At 41.3% G+C, this 18204-nt stretch overlaps 2 protein-coding genes and 1 long non-coding RNA gene across 7 annotated transcripts in view; all 3 read left to right on the top strand.

The window, feature by feature from the left end:
- LOC124350092 overlaps positions 1–15038 on the top strand; it is a 32887-nt gene extending 17849 nt beyond the window's left edge. For 2 of the 4 annotated variants that reach the window (XR_006920382.1, XR_006920387.1), the window contains exon 3: positions 11125–11278. Coding sequence is in view for 1 of the 4 variants with exons in the window: in XM_046801104.1 (XP_046657060.1) it covers positions 11125–11283; positions 14731–14913 (342 nt within the window). In the remaining 3 variants the exon portion in view is untranslated. Of the gene's footprint in view, positions 1–10268; positions 10355–11124; positions 11284–14730 lie in introns of those variants that run through there. The other 2 variants (XM_046801104.1, XR_006920383.1) reach the window with 2 other exon arrangements.
- LOC124350283 overlaps positions 1–18204 on the top strand; it is a 212576-nt gene that overhangs the window by 78511 nt on the left and 115861 nt on the right. The gene's annotated exons all lie outside the window — the stretch shown is intronic.
- LOC124349621 (LIM homeobox transcription factor 1-alpha-like) overlaps positions 15792–18204 on the top strand; it is a 947038-nt gene continuing 944625 nt past the window's right edge. Inside the window, exons 1-5 of the mRNA XM_046800372.1 lie at positions 15792–16535; positions 16618–17149; positions 17239–17474; positions 17675–18010; positions 18088–18165. Of these exons, the coding sequence (XP_046656328.1) occupies positions 16466–16535; positions 16618–17149; positions 17239–17474; positions 17675–18010; positions 18088–18165 (1252 nt within the window). The 5' untranslated portion in view covers positions 15792–16465. The remainder of the gene's footprint in view (positions 16536–16617; positions 17150–17238; positions 17475–17674; positions 18011–18087; positions 18166–18204) is intronic.

The raw sequence follows: 18204 nt of genomic DNA, 5'->3' as shown, positions 1-18204 counted from the left end.
CACTATCCATGGCGGGTCCGAAATTTCGAGTCAGCACTAACGTTCTGAAAGCTCAAGGTCTCTCGAATCCGTTGGACAAATCAGAATGTAACTCGTGTCGTTTAAAAATCGTGGTTAAATTGTCTATAAGAATCGTATTTTATGTCAATTATCCGTCGACTAATACGTCTCTTCGCAAAAGTGAATACCAACATTCAATCTCACTTCAAAGTAATTAAATTTTCTAGTATATGATACATCTCAAACAGACAAGTGATGTTCATTGTTTGGTATCCGAAAAACCGCCGGGATTTTGATTTTATTCAAGCCATATCGATAAACATGGGTCCAAAACCGGAAGGAATCGAATGTTTCTCACCATTTACGAAAACGCCAAGGCGACGGGAAGAGGTCATTCACGTCCGCCTGTTCCGATTCGAACAATTGATCCCCTTTATTCATTTATTCCTTATTAGCACGATTCTCTTCAAACTTTTGTTGTTTAAAACTTAACGAAGTATTAAAAACACAATCGGTTATAAGATCTGATAAAATAATCGAAAACTTATTGTCCTCTCTTTCATTATGCCGGCAGAAACTTATTCTGTTTATCGGTGAACATCATTTGCTATTGCAATTGGCATTGGATACAATTTTCATTTTGTTAATCGGACTAACTGATAATTTGTTACGACCAATTGGAAGACTTCCGACTTCGTTGACGAACATTTAGATGGATATACTTTTATATTCTGGACCGCAATCCATATAGTTATTAATTATTTTCTCGAGATCGCATACGCACCTACAACAATGTTAAATTGTTAATGTTCAATCAAATTGGTGTTGCATGACTGTATACGAACTTGAACCCCTGTTGAATGTAAATCAATTGTCTTTAACTCATCTTATGTCAAATTGACGTTGATCAGCATGCACCTTAGAAAAAGTCAACGTCGACAATAAAATTTGACACCAAAAGTAGTTCAATGAAGTATTATGTAACAACGGCAACAGATAAGCGATGTTCATTGTCCGGTATCGGAAAAAATCGCCAGGTTTTGATTTCATTCCATCAAATGTTTCTCACCGTAGCCGAAAACGCCATTGCGACGGGAAGAGGTCATTCACGTCCGCCTGTCTAGCATCCGAACAATAGCTTGATGCCTTAATCCCCTATTTTTTCGTTTTCCTTAGCGGGAGGTAAACAAATATTATATTCACTCGGGCGCTCACTCGTCATTTGAAATAGCAAACCCTAGAAGCTGTTCATTGCTCTAGACATCCGCCGGCCGCGGATTGTGGTGCCCATTATCAAATAATAATCGCCGTTTATGATCCCACTTTTGTTTAGTATCTTGCATCAAGTGAACAACGTAAAATGAATTATATAGAATCCTGTAAAGTAGTTGTGAACGTCATCTATAGGGCTATTAAAAGTTTTTTTGTTGATCAAAGTGTTACAAATTTGTTAGCTCACAACAGACAAATATTGTGTTGATATTCCGGATGCCATGACCGGTCGCAGTAAGTGAACATCCAAATCGTAATCGAGGTCCATCTGATAGACAATGGAATACCTTTATCTCAGGTTGAGCCTCTAGAGGCAGAATCGAGATAAATGATTCATTGTGCAGTTATCATATTAATCAGATGGCACAGACTAGCACGAGTTTGGTGGTTTGTTGAAGATTTTAAAAATAATAATTTATTAAAACATAATGTGCGTTGAGATGGTAAGAGCAAAATTATTCCATTTCACCGATTAGTGGGACGTAGTATGCATTCGTACGATGATGCGATTTTCAAATGTGTCGTTACGTTATGTATTGGTTTTTAATGTTCGTTTAAAATCTATATTAAATTAGTTACGTGACAGTAGTAATATCTAAATTAACGAGGAATGTTTAAGTTTTCACCGTTATGATACATACGCGGATGCCTTGGGTACACTTTCTGAGAAAAGCATCCCCGTAAGAGCTGAATTTCATTACTTGTAATAACATTTCTTGTTTCTTTTGACGAATTTTTTCAAACGTTTTAAAAAGCGCATGAAAAAGATACGTTTCACCTGTGCGTGTTAACATTTTGCGTGTTAAGTAAAATGAGTTAATATTGGGTAAACGAAACGACAATCTCTGATAAAAATATTTCAGAAAAGTTTTTTTCTAATAAACTGAACCCGGCAGTACTAATAACGGACATGGCCTCCGGGATGGCCTATAAATATTTTCACGAAGAAAATTGACGTCACTGCTAGGCTCAATTTCACAAATGATTGATGCCGTTGGCAATCATAATAATTATTGATAACTTGCATTAGTGACCATCGTCAGTTGATTAATTAAGTCCCCCGTGGAGTAGGTGTGACTGTGAAAAAAGACATCACAGCCTTTTTTTAAGTGGATTATCTTGTTACCTACTTGTTTACTCATGGCAGAATGAATATGTGTTTATATTCCGGGTGAAACAACCCGTTGTTTTAGAATATCAGTCGAACTCATAATCCAATACAGGGCACTGCGGAAGAACTGTTCTCCATTAATGACTGTAAGCCCTTAACTGATGTTGGGAGGCACAGCTATGCCAATGATTGTTGCGAGTTCGACGGACGAGTGGCGTTGCCTAATTAACAACCACGTAGATATGAATAAAGACAACTATAAATGGGGACCACCAAAATTATTCCTTTTTAACTATTAGAAGAAGTAATTTAGATACACCCGATAATGCATCCTCCAAATGTATCGTGTAGTGTTATTAATGGTTTTTCATGCTCATTTATTCAGTATACGACACAGGAAAGATTTCCACAATCAACTAGGGATTTTTTAAGTTTTAGCTCCTGATGCTGAAAAAAAGGAGAAAGTGTACAGATATGTCTCCTTGGGCGATTTATCTCTTACGGTATTTTTTCACCGATCTGGAAATGCATTCGGTTTTTCACTTTAATTAATATAGCAGCGCGATTCTCTTTCAAACCTTTTGTTGTTTAAGACTTACCGAGGTATTAAAAACAATAACGGTGAGCAGCTGATAAAAGATTCGTAAATAGTTCCACTCTGTCATGATGCCGAATGAAAAATGTCTTTTGTTAATCAATGAACATTATTTGCCATAGCAAAATGCTTTGAAAATAGTTTTCATTTTATTTATTGGACAAGATATTAATTGATTTCAATCGATAGACAGGCGTTCGATGCTATTTGTCAGATAAATAAGTCAAGATATTTTATATTCCGAACCGTGATTCGTTTTATTCAGATATCAAGCCGAGTCCGATCTGTTATATCTTGAGATCTGCTGAATTACGTATTAAAAACGCATTAGGTAAATTTCAAGAACAACACTCTTTCTTCGCTAAGTCTCTTCATTCATCATCTGCTGTTGACAGGATGTTAGACTAATTCGATTTAAAGTGTCAATTAAGCTGTGTTTAAGTCAATCAGTTGTCCAGATATCTTAGATTAACATGTATGTTTCAAACACACAATATCGACTTTTAAATATTATATTGGTGTAGTAAAACATTTTTTTCATATTTACATCGCACATTGATAAGCAATGTTCATTGTTCGGAATCCAAAAACTGCTGTGATTTGCTCTTATTCAAACCATATCGATGCACATGGGTCCAAATCCGGAAGGAATCGAATGTCTCTCACCGTATAGCCAAAAACGCCAATGCGACGGGAAGGGGTCATTCACGCTCGCCTGTTCTGTTCGTATCCACACAATATTGCTTGAACATTTTGCAGCGTACTTTTTTAACAATTAAACAATGAACGTTATTTGCTATTGTAAATGGCAATGCGTACAATTTAATTTTACCATTGAGTGAAGATTGGTATCCGGCTCGGCAGCACAGTGAATGCAAATGGAAATGTTTATTTCAATGCAAGCCATTGTCATATAATCGCTAACTGACTTGTACTTTGAAAAAGTGAGTTCCCACAATCAGTCGCAATTCAATGTAGTTCAAATTTTCTGAAATATTTTACATCGCCATTAGATGAGCGATGTTCATTGATCGGTATTCCAAAAACCGCCGTTATTTGCTCTCATTTTTAACCATGTCGTTACACATTGGTCCAAAACCGAAGAATCAAAGCTTGTCAATTATCACCTAACACAACGAGTTAATAAAAATTACAATGGGTGAGAAGATTTTATTTTAATAAATCGAAAAATTGGTGTCCTTTCATTGTGCCGACTTGACGTATTTTGTTAATCAATGAACAATATTCGCTGTTGCAATTGGCATGAAGACAATCTTCATTATGTTTATCGATCAAGATAACTATTGATTTCAACCGATCGACAGAAATTCTGATTGGGTTGTCTAATATTTTGAAGGAAAAGCTTTATATTCCGGACCGCAATCCGTTCTAATTAAATATATTCTGAAAACACTACTTCTCATGAAAAATCTATTCCGCTGCATTAAGATGTTAAATGACTTTGCAGTTCAATTATTATCCTTACGGGTGTCTAAGTCAGAGATTGAAAGAAGTACGTTTCAGGCTTGTTTAAGTCTAACTGAACGATAAAATGTCTTTAAGAGAAAGCTGTTATAAAAATTTCCATGAGTTACATGTCTCTTTGAAAAAGTTAGTTTAAACTATCAAACATTGTTTTAATGTAGTTAAAATTTCTGACATGATGACATGATGACAAGATGAGCGATGTTCATTGTTCGGTATCCTAAAATTCCCCGTGATTTGATTTCATTCAAGCCATATCAGTAAATAAGCATGGGTCCACAGCGGAAGGAATCGAATGTTCCGTATAGCCGAAATAAAACGCCAATGTGACGGGAGGAGGTCAGTCACGTCCGCCCGTTGGCATCCCAACACTATGGGCTTGAAACTTTTTGCAGCGGCTTCTTAACAATGAACTATAACTGCTATTGTAATTGGCAACGGAATCAGCATTTGTTTTGTTAATCGGAACAGGTAATTCTTGACTTCAACCGCTTTTCTAGTCTCTAGTTCAATAAGAACAATATAGATGGAGAGTACTTTATATTCAGGACCGTAATCCATATTTTATTTGAACAAGATTGTCAGATAAAAGATTTCGGAAGATTGAGCCTCGGTGTAACCCCGATAGTAAATGTGACTGCTGTCATCTTGAAATCTCCGATTATCGAAACAGATCTTGGTTGTTAATAAAAATAATATAATTGACTTAATTTATATCAAGCTGTTTTAGAAATATGGTTGTAACATAACATGTCACTTGGAACAAGCGAATTACGACATTCACTCTTACTTACATATAATTAAAATCCTGGAACATTTTACATCGCACACAGATCAGCGATGTTCATTGTTCGGCATCCGAAAGATCCGTTTACCACTGATTTCATTGAAGCCATATTGATAAACATGGGTCCAAATCCGAAAAGAATCGAATGTTTCTCACCGTATACGAAAACGCCAATGTGACGGGAAGAGGTCATTCACATTCGCCTGTTAACACTTGAACAGAATTGATCCCCTTTTTTCCCTTTTATCCCTTATTCCAGTAAAAGAAAAATCATTCACTTGGGCGCTCACACGTCCATTCGAAATAGGCGACCCCTAGAAGCTGCTCATTGCCCTAGACATCCGCTGGCCGTGGATTGTAGTGTGCTGCGGATGGCGCTGCTGAACTGCTCCTTGCGCGTGTAGCGCTACCTTGACAACGATTACTCCCGGCGGCACACCCCGACTATAACCCCCTTTCCCCCCATCACCTTCCAATCACGTTCCCAGGCTCATTTTTATTCCTCCTTTTTATTTTTGGTTGTATTTCCGTTCTATTTGATTCTCTCTATGTTAGGCCAATAACAATTCATTTGATTGCAATCATCTTTCGTCTAGAAAAATTGACGCTGGCGGCATCAGGAGGAGTAGTCGCGAGTCGAAATGATTTTTCTTGATCAATGGCGCCCAAATAAATAGCCTTTGGCTACGGCGACGGATGTACACACACATATAGACTCTCTACACAGACATGCACGACGTCTATGTGTACAGGGGGGGGCAGAATGTCAACAATATCGACGTCGCCGACGAAGCTCTCTTGTACACTTGGCCGCCGGCCTGGATCAACAAAACATATCCATCCATCCATCCATCCGGATTCACATTTTTCTCTCGTCCCCTTCTTCTTTTTCTATTTTGGTTTTTAGCATCGGCCATTTTGTTGTGATTGTTTCGATCCTTCATCATCTAGTCTCTCTCTTGTGTGATTGCGCAACTTTTTTCTCACGGCCCCTTTTGTGAGCCGAGCGCACGTCTTTTTTGCCCGGGATGAGTGCCCGTCTCTTTTGCATTTCTCTCCCGCCGCCGCCGCCGCCGTCGTCGTGTGTGTTTGCGTTTGTTTGTGTTGATATAAAAGCGATACACACACGACAGATAGACAGACAGGGGCATATAGAGGCAAAGGGCTTTGGAGTGGGGTAGCATCAAAGTTTGTTTGTGTTTGTCGACATTTCAGTTCATTCGACCGTCGATAAAATATAGAAAATCTATCCCCCACCCCACCCTGTGCCGATTTGAGGAGCATTGATAGGGGGGTAGTAGTAACGATTCTTTTGATATTATATAGATCCCCCACCCGACGAGCTGTTACAACACTGAGGCTTGACATCATTTCAAAGTCTCGAGTGTATACTACCTTTTATTTCTTTGATTTTCTTGTCGAACCCAAAGGAGTTAGAAGCTCCTAGTCGAGAAAAGCCTTTCTGCCACTTCATTATCACCTGAGGCTCGAAAGATACACGGAAAGAGTTTCAATCGAATTTAAATCTTTTTCCAAAGTGCCCAGCAGAGAAACAAAAATACAAAAGTTCATCCAATTCTCCACTTCCGGGTTGGAAAAAAAGAAAAATTAGTTGTCCAGGCCGGCCCCCCTCTCATTTTAACCACGTAAAAAAGTGACGACAAAATCTGTCGTCACAGGTCAGCAGTTTCTTCCACTTATAAAGTCGACACCACACACACACGCACAAGTCCGGCGCGAGTATTTGTGTGTAGTAACTCGTTCGGTCGATGATCACGTGCTAGCCACCCACCGAGCTGTCAACGGACACACACACTCGCCCAGCAGCTCTGCTCCCTTGTTGTAACGGCCCAGCAGTCCCACATTCCCCCAGCAAATGGCGAGTGAGGGGCCAGTGTGTGTTTTTCGACGTCACAGATGCTGCTGCACAAGGGGGTCTCATATTATATTCTCGGAATGTTTTTCTTTCGTCCGTGTTTTCTTCCCGGCAAGCAGTAATAATAATAACTGGAAATGTCTTCAAGAGACACACACATAACCAGTGCGGACACAGTCGAATTCTTATTTTATTTGAAAAAAGAAAAAATTCGCGCCATTTTATTCCGACTGTCAAAATTTTATTTTGGATGAAATAACTTATACGAGCGCGTCATTCGGTATGGGCTCTTATAAGAGCTAGGGGGGAGCTATTTTCACGCCGATACGGTCACGCTAATATGTGACATCATCAATTCATATCCACCCCCCTATATGTGCGCTGCTATATATTCCGCTTCCCTTTTTTCGTTTCATCTCTTGTCTTGTAGTAGAATGGGGGCTGCGCACGTGTTCACCATCACCCTCCCTCCTTATGTGTGTGCTGATACGGAACATATCAAAGATTGCGCAGCCGACACGGGCCAGAGAGATGTACAAAAAACAACGTCGAGATCAGAGAGAGATCACACAGCAGCAGGAGCAGTATAGAGCTCCGTCAAACATAAAAATAACATAAGGCACAGCTTAGCAGCTCTACATGCATGCAGCATATACACATTGAATGTTTATTGTATAAGACCCAACTAGGTGGAAAATGACCGATGAACGGGGGTCCGGTTTTTGATGTATTGCGTGACGAATATCTTTTGATACGACTTATTATAGTCGGGCGTAGAATGACCTCAGGGCAGATTGACATAGAATTTTATGTTATTTAGTGGCAAATTTTTAGTTTGGCAGGGGAGGCTTAGTAATGATTCCAACTATTTTAGGCTGGAATAAAAGCGTGATCCGTGCGGCGGATGTCGAACGCTGGTGATTAATCCGCTTTTGACGTTTTGAGCGGTTTGGATTTAGAGGGTGGGTCGATTTGAATGGTTTTCTGAAAGACAGCTGTTTGAAGAAAAGTGTCGTTTGCTGTTCTTTTGTTTCGAAAAATGAGATCACGTTTGGAAGAAAACGGAATGATGGTACTCGAAGCCGAAATTCAGCTGAAAGTAATTAAATTCAATTTGAAATTCAATTTTTGTATTGCTTAAGTTTTAAAAAGGTTAAAGTCAATCTGGAAAGTAATCATTTTGGTATGTGAAACATCTTGGTACAAGCACAATATTTCATGATTGCACTTTACTTTGAGACATGTAAGTTGAAACATTTTTCAAATTTGGAAATGATTTAGTAGGCTAATCAAAATTGTGAAGTCACATAAAATTAGTTTTCAGCAAATAATTCCAGTATTGTTCTTACAAGTTACGAAGCCATTATTTGATTTCATTCAAGCCATATCGGTTAATAAACATGGGTCCACAGTCCTCACCGGAAGGAATCGAATGTTCCGTATAGCCGAAATAAAACGCCAATGTGACGGGAGGAGGTCATTCACGTCCGACTGTTGGTATCCGAACAATATGGCTTGAACCTCTTTAAACATTTAAACAATGAACGTTCATTGCTATTGTATTTGGCAGTGGAAAAAATAATCTAATTGTTGATCGGATAAGATCATTCGTTATTTCATCAGCTTTACTGACATCTGTTTTACTAAGATACATGTTGTTGGAGGGAACTTTATATTTAGGACCGTAACCCTTTAAATGCAAGAGACTGAGCTTGTTCGAAAGACACACTAATGTTTGATTCGGTTGTTGTTTTTTAGTTCAAGCATTCGGTATTCTCGTCGATCGATAGAGATCTCAATTGTTAATGAAACTAACGTAATTGTATCAATTAATATCAAGCTGTAAATGAAATGTCGTTCATTAACAGGTCTCTCGGGACAAGCGAATTTCGACATTCAATCTTATTTCAATAGAATTAAATGTCCTGGGACAATTTTCACCGCACAAAGATCAGTGAAGTTCATTGTTTGATATCCGAAAAAAAACCGCCGTGATTTCATTTCATTCAAGCCATATCGATAAACATGGGTCCTTAAACCGGAAGGAATCGAATGTTTCTCACCGTATAGCCGAAAACGCCAATGCGACGGGAAGAGGTCATTCATGTCCGCCTGCTGACATCCGAACAATATGGCTTGAAACTCTTTTGCAGCGCACACTTTAAACATTGAAATAATGAACGTTATACGCTATTGTAATTGGCAATGGAAAAAGTATTCATTTTGTTAATCGGACAAGTTTATTCTTGATTTCAACCGCTTTACTGACATCTGGTTTATTAAGAAACATATTGATGGAGGGAACTTTATATTCAGGACCGTAATCCATATATAATCGTAGATCAGAAATCGTTCGATATATTTTTGGAAAATCGCGTCCCGGTTCGACCCGGTGTACAATATTCCTTGTCATACTCTTTTATCGGAACAGATCTCAGTTGTTAATGAAAATTAGTTAATTGTCTTGATATAAGATAAGCTGCTATTGGTATATCGTTCATTAGCAGGGCTCTTGGGACAAGCTAATTCGTCATTTCCTCTTACCGTAATGTATTAAAATATCCTGGAACAATTTACACCGCACAAAGATCAGTGAAGTTCATTGTTCGATATCCGAAAAAATCGCCGTGATTTGATTTCATTGCAGCCATCTCGATAAACATGGGCCCAAATCCGGAAGGAATCGAATGTTTCTCGCCGTATAGCCGAAAACACCAATGCGACGGGAAGAGGTCATTCACATTTGTCTGTTAACACTTGAACAGAATTGACCCCCTTTTTGAGTTTTTTCCTTATTATAAGACCCAACTAGGTGGAAAATGACCGATTAACGGGTCCGGTTTTTGATGTATTGCGTGACGAATATCTTTCGATACGACTTATTATAGTCGGGCGTAGAATGACCTCAAGGCAGATTGACATAAAATTTTATGTTATTTAGTGGCAAATTTTTAGTTTGGCAGGGGGGCTAAGTAATGATTCCAACTATTTTAGGCTGGAATAAAAGCGTGATCCGTGCAGCGGATGTCAAACTCTGGTGATTAATCCGCTTTTGACGTTTTGAGCGGTTTGGATTTATAGAGGGTGTGTCGATTTGAATGGTTTTCTCAAAGACAGCTGTTTGAAGAAAAGAAAAAGTGTCGTCTGCTGTTTTTTTGTTTCGAAAATGAGACCACGTTTGAGGTTAAGAAGCAAAACGGAATGATGGTACTCGAAATTCAGCTGAAAGTAATTTAATTCTATTTGAAATTCAATTTGTATTTTGCTTAAGTTTTTTTTGAAAAGGTTAAAGTCAATCCAAAGTAATCTAATCATGTTGATATGTGAAACATCTTGGTACAAGCACAATATTTCCTAAATTAATTTGCACTTTACTTTGAGACATGTAAGTTGAAACATTTTCAAATTTGGAAATGATTTAGTAATCAAAGTGTTGAAGTCACATAAAATTAGTTTTCAGCAAATCATTTCAGTATTGTTCTTACAAGTTTACGTGGAAACCACCATCATTATTAGAAAACATGGTACACATAAAGTGTTCACATTCCTAAACTATTACAATTAACTGTTTTGCATTGAATGAAATCAGACCTTGTGCTGCAATTAAGTGCACTTGTACTTGTATGAAAAGAAGAGATTCGGCTAAACTTAATCAAATTCTTTAAAAACAAATTTATTTGCTTCTGTTCGAATAGACTTGACTTACAGCTGTAGGTCAATTCTGAACCCGTAATCAAATCTGACATTGTATAGATTCAAATCTAGTGTGCAACACAGACTATATTATATATTCACTCTCGAATTGTATACATGTCTCACTTTTTTTTCCTCTCCAGCAGGTCAATATACTAACTGACGTTTCCGCCCCTTGTGTGACGTAATAATCCCGAGCTTCCTCATTTTGATCCCTTCGACTTCTTAGCCTCGTCCTTTTCAACGTCATCTTTTCATATATTGCCCATTGTTACTTACACACTATCCCTTTCTCCTGTATGCAGGCCTATCCAGCGCTCTCTAGCCGGCCGACTTTATTGCGTAACCCCAAACGGGCGGAAATGAAGAGCTGCTCGTCACCGTACTTCGTTTCGACGTGTGTCAACTGTTTTTCTGACGTCCAAACGGGTCCAGGCCAGGCCAGCGCACAAGGGATTTGTCACGTAAGTCTCCTTTAAGATCAGCTTTATTTAAATGCCCGATTGTCACCCCCCTCTTTCATATCATAACTGGGAAGGGGGGTGACCCTCCCCTCGTGAACGATGACACTCCCCTCTATTGTATAATAGTCGCCGATCAAAAAACAGGTGGGTTTAATAGATCTCTCTCTCTAAACATATACATACATCACAATAAGAGGAGGAGGAACTGGGGGGAGGGGTGGGGGAGGGATGATTGGACACGCAGGTGGTGTCCCTCATCCCCCGCTTACACGGTCCTGATTTAATCAAAACTCTACATATATAGCAAAAGGCTAGATATATATCTACGTCTATCTATTATATAGATGCGATTCAAAGTTAGGGGGTAGTACAGTAGAGATCAGGAAGCGATGGCCGTGGGTCATGTGGTGTGGGTGTTGGATTTCAATCTATCCTGCGCACGTGCCGTGTGTCCAGTGTCTTCAGCTGATTTGACACATAGCAGAGACAAACCTGGACGCCCAGGGGGGATATCGAATTTTGTCAAATTGGCCAGGTGATGACCAGAGGTCCGCCATTTGTTTGCCCAGCAGCCTCCGTCTATTGTTTTATTGCCGAATTGGAAATATAATAAAAAAGAGAGAGATGCTCCTGCCAGCCTATATGTATATAACACATGTGGAGGTGGGGTTTTTACTATCCTGTGCATATTGGATCTCTCTCATCACTGGCTGAAAGGTTTTGCGGGAGAAAGAATTTGTTGTCGAGGAGACAAAAGAGGAGCTAGGGTGAAAACTTTTCTTGTTTTATTTTTGATGAAACAGCAGCTGGAAATAAGCGGAAGAAGTTGCCGTGATGAAAGAAGAAGAAAAAGCGGGGGGGGGGGGGCCTCTCTCTTTACTTTTTTCACGCTCGATTTCACTGGCAATATGAAAGAAAAAGTTGATGAAGAAATGATGGGTTTCCATGGCGACCGCATCCAACCCTGAGATATGAAACAATAAAAAAAAAAGAAAAATTGAATGTTAATCATCTCGGATATATATCTACGTCGCAGATTGGGTGAATCTTTGTTTATTGTTTTTTGATGAAAACTCTTTCGGGGGGAAACAAAAAAAAGATTTAAATTTGATTGGATTTTATTTCTTTTTACAAGGCGTTTAGATTTCAATCGGTGTCAGCACACGCGAGAGCTGAGGAGGAGGGGGGTCTTACACAAGTAGTGTGTGTATGTGAATAGGGTCACTTGTGTGTTGTATAACCCGAACCACTTATTCAAGTGTCCCTTTATATACCCCTGGTGCTGCAATCGAGTTTTTCGGGAAGCCATTCGGTTGAGTTGAGTAGAGAGAGAGAAATCGACCGCGGCCACTTGAAAAGTTCAAAATCCCCTTTTGATCGGTCCATTTGACGATCGTTTTGTACGTAACGTACGTAGGGGGTTGCCGGACAAACAACAGCAGCGATTTTGGGCCTTTTTTATTTATTATTTTCTATACGGAACCATTTTTCCTTTTTAAAATAGATGAAATTTCTTGTGTGCTGTTCCATTGTCCGCCATCTGGTTGCAGGGGTATTGTTCTCTCACGATGTTAACTACTAAATAGCGCCCCCCCAATCAAAAAAGCATCAACATCTCAAGTGGCATTGCATTTCAATTTTTCAAATGTCAATCGACACTTTTTTATTTGAAATTCCCTCCTTTTTTTGAAATTTTGAAGTTTCGACAGTTGGCGGGAAATTCAAGTTGAACTTTTGACTTTCTGAATTCTGAACATTTGGTGGCCATGTACTCTTTTTTGTTTCGGGATTAAATAAGTATATCAATATTGTTCACAGGCCTATGTATTAGGCCTACGGGGGTTGGTTGGGGCCTATGTCAATAGTTATAGGCCAAGAAACTTTTGGTAGATGACGAAAGACGGTGGCAACAACCGCATATAGAACACAGCCCTCCATGTGTATAGGCCTCCTCCTCCCTTTTTTCTTTCCTATTTTCTGGGTGAGGGTTATAAATCGGATGCAATATCGACGCTGGCCGACGACGACGCCAGCCCTTGTCCTCCTTCTTTTCTTTCCTTGTGTGTGTGTCGACGATATTGAAAATCTCCCCCCCCCCCCTCCTTCTTCTTTTTTCTTCCGCAAGTAACAGCAGCTCCTTTTACTTGTGACTTGTGTGTGAGTATACGGCGTCGTGCTGCCGCCGCCGTTTATATATACTCCTCCTCCTCTTTCTTGTGCTTATATTCCAGTATAAGCAGTTAGCAGCACAGTAGCCGCGGCCATATATATTCCCTATCCCCTTTTGTTGTCGAGAGGAGAGAAACGTCATCACACCACACACACACACACCTTTCATGTGTGTGTGTATATAGAATGGGCGAGGCCAGCTAGCGCCAGCGGAGAAGAGCCAAGAATACTACTACTCTATTCAGAATGACGTATATAGTTTGAGCTGGAAATCTTTTCTCTTATATAACTTTTAGACGCATTAGACTCTAACTCTTATACGGAGATGTGTGTACAAACCCCTTTGATGAATTCCACTGACGCATTCCTCAGTTTCTCTCTCCCCTCCCCCCGGTTTCGGTTCAATATCTCCGCCGTGTGTCACGATGATGATGTTAGGAATGTGTTCCATCCCCCTTTCTTTTTTTTATATCCTCCAATGTTATATCTGTTGGATTTTCGGGAATCTTTTTTCTTCTTCTTCTTAGATCGGACATTTTTCGAGACCTGAAATGTATTAAAAGGAGTGGAAAGGAGGCGCAGTAGAAGAACGTCCAGGCAAAAAAGTTTTTCGGATCGGTGTAACCATGGCGACACACAAATCCTATCTATCTAGGCTCCTGCTGCTGCTGCTGCAGCATACTTGTAGTAGTACAGTTATAGTAGTCGTAGTATATAAAAGAACCCCCCTCTCCTTGTGTGTGTGCCGGAGTCGCAGGAATTTCTTGATTGGACGACGAAGACTATGCCGCCGACGCCCCACATTGCCGGCGGCAGTCCCGCTCTGCTATACAGCGTACACGGCAGGCCAAAAAAGGAAAATGAAGAGTCGAGCTTAAAAACAGTTGAAGCAATGGCCGACCTCTACAGTAGTAGAGATGCGTTTTTGAAAGAGTTTGAGGTACACAAAAGAGTCGTGATTTTGTGTGTCGACTCTCGGATAGGTTTAGAAATCTTTTTCCCCACCGGTAGTAGTAGTAGTATTGACCCAAGAGAGCCACTAGCTTGCAAACAACAACAACAAAGAACTTTTTTTTCTCTCTCTCCCACCAGAAGTTTGAAATATTTAGATTTCTTTTATATCTAAAAGAATCCTGGCTGAAGCTGCTGCTGCTGCTGCTGCTGCTGCTGCTGGGGGGTCTTTTTTAGACATTTGACAGACGACAGCAGAAAATTTTCGTCCGCCCCGTTCAAACATATGAATAAAAGCCGACGTTCACTTTTTCTTTTTATGTGTAACCATCAAACAGGAGCTCAGAGAACTGCTGGGAGCTGCTGCCAGGAGCGCACTGGTGGCATACTACAACATCGATCGATCCTGTACAAACTGATTCCCACCACCACCACCACGGCCACCACCGCCGGGTATTATATGCACAACAAACAGCAGACACGCAGTTGTACATTTCTCTCGGGGGCTGATTTTCCAAACAATCAATAAAAGCCTAAATGGCTGATATCCGTTTTAGATGTCTATGATAACATTTGATGCATTCAAAGCAAGATGGTATATTATCTTGCGTAGTATTATATAGGAATCCCAACTTGTGTTGCCTTCGGTGCAGAGACGGAACATGAGGAGAAAGGCCAAAGGACCAAAGTGGATCTAGTGTTGCCACTTTGACGACGATGACGGATGGTTCTTAAACCTTCTTCCAGTTTCGTAGCGCTGGATAGCCTAAAGTCTACTGTGACATCCATCTCTCTCTGTGTGTAGACACACATCCGAGCGATCGGATGATAAAGGTGCAACGGGATCCCGTCTCGGCTGTCCAGACTTTTTGAGACAACCAAATATCATCAGAAAATCTGTTTCAGTCTGAAACATTTCCGTTTATCCTTTTTTCTTCTTTCCTTATTCCTGTAGATTAAATTGAATCCGTTTAGATGTTATAATCAAGGCTTTTAAGACGTTCTTTAGAGGTCTAATGAATTCATTTCCAACCCGTAGTAAATAGGCCTAAGAAAGTCTTAATGTTAATCATCATCCCATTTTATATATAAGACACGGTCGCGGGAAAATGTAGGCTTATATAAAAGAAAAAGAAAGCACACATTTCGGATGATGCTATTACACAGAGACGGCCCAGCTCACAAGCCTCCTCCTGTACATATAATATCATTGAGGAAAGCGGACAGCGGAGAGTCTTCCATCACTCGTCTCTCCCTCGCTCTCTCCTCATTGCCGAAGAAGAAAAAATAAAAAGAGAATCCGGATCGCTGCTCTATGCTGGCCCGGATGCTGCCGGAACTAAAAACGGAACATAAGAGATCGCCCATAAAAGTCGCACAAGGAAAAGAGAGAAAAAAAGGGGAAGAAGAAAAGTCGCCATCGCACAGAAGCGACTTGGGTGATGAGAGAAGAAAACGGGGTCCGGGCCGGCGCCCCGTTAAGAAACGAGCCAACCACGGGCCGACGTGGGCACGACATCAAAGAGTTGGCGTAGCCGACGGGGGAGGAGCTCCTCCATCGGCTGCCAACGTCTCCAGCCAATGGATGGATCCGTTTCGGGGGTGTAGCGCAAGCGCATCCCCAAACTCTTATTTTTTTCTTCTTTCCTGGGGTTTGTGCTCACGGTGGTACCTCCCTCCTTCACCACCACCCACCCCACCCCAGCAAGGGGCCATCAGCCTACACACACACACACACACACACGAGTCCTGAACAGTTTTTGAGAGACAGACAGAGTCTATACAGTGTCGGTGCTATACGTGCCGGATGAAATAGTCGCGATCCGCAATAAGTTTTTCGTGTGTGTTGTTGACTCTATTTTTTTTGTTTAGTAGTTATTCGATCCTTTTGTGTGTGTGTGTTAACCCCTGTAAAACAAAACTATTTTACAGCATCAATTTGTGTGTGTGTGTGTGTGTGCTCCGGAGTTGTGTGTCTGTGATCCGTTTCGATTTAGAAATTTAAACCAGCCGGATTGACTAGACCAAATTCAATTTTGGATTTGATTATTTGGGGAGAGAAATGGTTCAGCAACAACAATCCGACTGTAAGGATATACGGTCCAGGTCCATGCAAAGATCACCCACTCCTGGTAAGTTTCATTTTGAGTTCCATCCGATTTTTTTAAAGTTTGAAATTATATGGATGGCGATGGATGGATGGATGTTGTACAGAGAGTCTGCATTATGGCGGAGGTGACAGCAGCTACGGGAGTAACAGCGCCGGTCACAACAATCACTGCTGCTGCGCCAACGGTGACCCCAACAGCCCCGGCTCCTCGTTCCAGTCCAGTCTGAATCATCCGCCATCGTCCGGCAGCTGCTCGCAAACGGCCTGCGCCGGATGTTCGTCATCGGCGGCAGTAGCGGCTGCCGGTGGCATCGCCTGCAACATTGTCACAGCCACCGGACCCGTGTCGTCGTCCAGCAGCGGCGGGGCTGCCACCGCCGCCGGTGGGACGATCCTGGCCGGATCGTCGGCCGCCACCTCATCGGCCAGCTGCATCCCGTCGGCCGTCAAATTCGAGCTGGGCCGCATCGAAGTCTGCGAAGGCTGCGGATTGGGCATCGCCGACCGCTACGTGATGCGCGTCGCCGACGGTTCCTGGCACGAGGATTGTCTGGTCTGCTGCATTTGTCACGCCCCCCTCGTCCACTCTTGCTTCACCCGCTCCGGAAGAGTCTACTGCCGTCAAGATTACGACAGGTAATAATACTTAATTATTACTTTTAATTCGTTATATTAGTTTCTATCTTAGACATCCGGAATGACATCCGCATTTTGATTTTCAATAGGGTTTACGGGGCCAAATGCGGAAGATGTGGCGAGCGGTTATATCCGCACGAACTGGTGATGCGAGCCGGTTCTTCGTTGGCGTTCCACCTGCCCTGCTTCGGCTGTTTCATATGCGGCCGGCCGTTGCAGAAAGGTGACCAGTTTGTCGTCAGAGCTGGCCAGCTTCTCTGCCGGGACGACCTGGAAAAAGATCTGTTCCTCATCCAGTCCACCACCAACAACAACAACAACAACGGTAGGCCTATTTGGTTCAAAAACTCAAATTATCCCATCAATTCAGACACTAAATTATTGGGTTTTAAGATAATTATTAAATAAATATCTAAAATTAATAGAATGTTATTATAAATGATAACATCAATGGCCTATTGCTTCCAAACAAATCATCCTGATAATAGGCCTATCTAAATTTAAATGAATTGCAATTTGAAATAGGCGAAGATTCAGCGGCTGACGACAGCAGCCGGCCGAGACACGATGGCCGCCGGGGGCCGAAACGTCCGCGGACGATCCTGACATCCGCCCAGCGACGCCAGTTCAAAGCTTCTTTCGAAATCAGCCCCAAGCCGTGCCGCAAAGTGCGCGAAGCCCTGGCCAAGGAGACGGGACTGAGCGTTCGGGTCGTCCAGGTTTGGTTCCAGAACCAACGGGCCAAGATGAAGAAACTCCAGCGCAAAGCCAAAATCGAAGCCGAGAAAAACGGATCGTCCACATCGGCCGCCACGACTTCCGGCGGCGACAAAATCGGCAAAGACGGGAAAATCGATAAAAGTAAACAAATTTTTCTAATATTCCAATGTATCAAACTTTGTTATCACGACGTGTGGGTTTTTATGATGTAATGACAGAGCGGTTCGGAGATAGCGGCGACGGTCACGGCGGAGGCAATTCGTCGCTCATGTCCAACATGCCCTACTCACCCAACGGTAAATACATCAAAGTTGATCGTATATAACATTGTAGAA

This window comes from Daphnia pulicaria, chromosome 7 (genome assembly GCF_021234035.1).
Source record: "Daphnia pulicaria isolate SC F1-1A chromosome 7, SC_F0-13Bv2, whole genome shotgun sequence".
Taxonomy (NCBI): domain Eukaryota; kingdom Metazoa; phylum Arthropoda; class Branchiopoda; order Diplostraca; family Daphniidae; genus Daphnia; species Daphnia pulicaria.
Note: the sequence above shows the minus strand (reverse complement) of the source record. Positions and strands in the feature narration are given on the sequence as shown.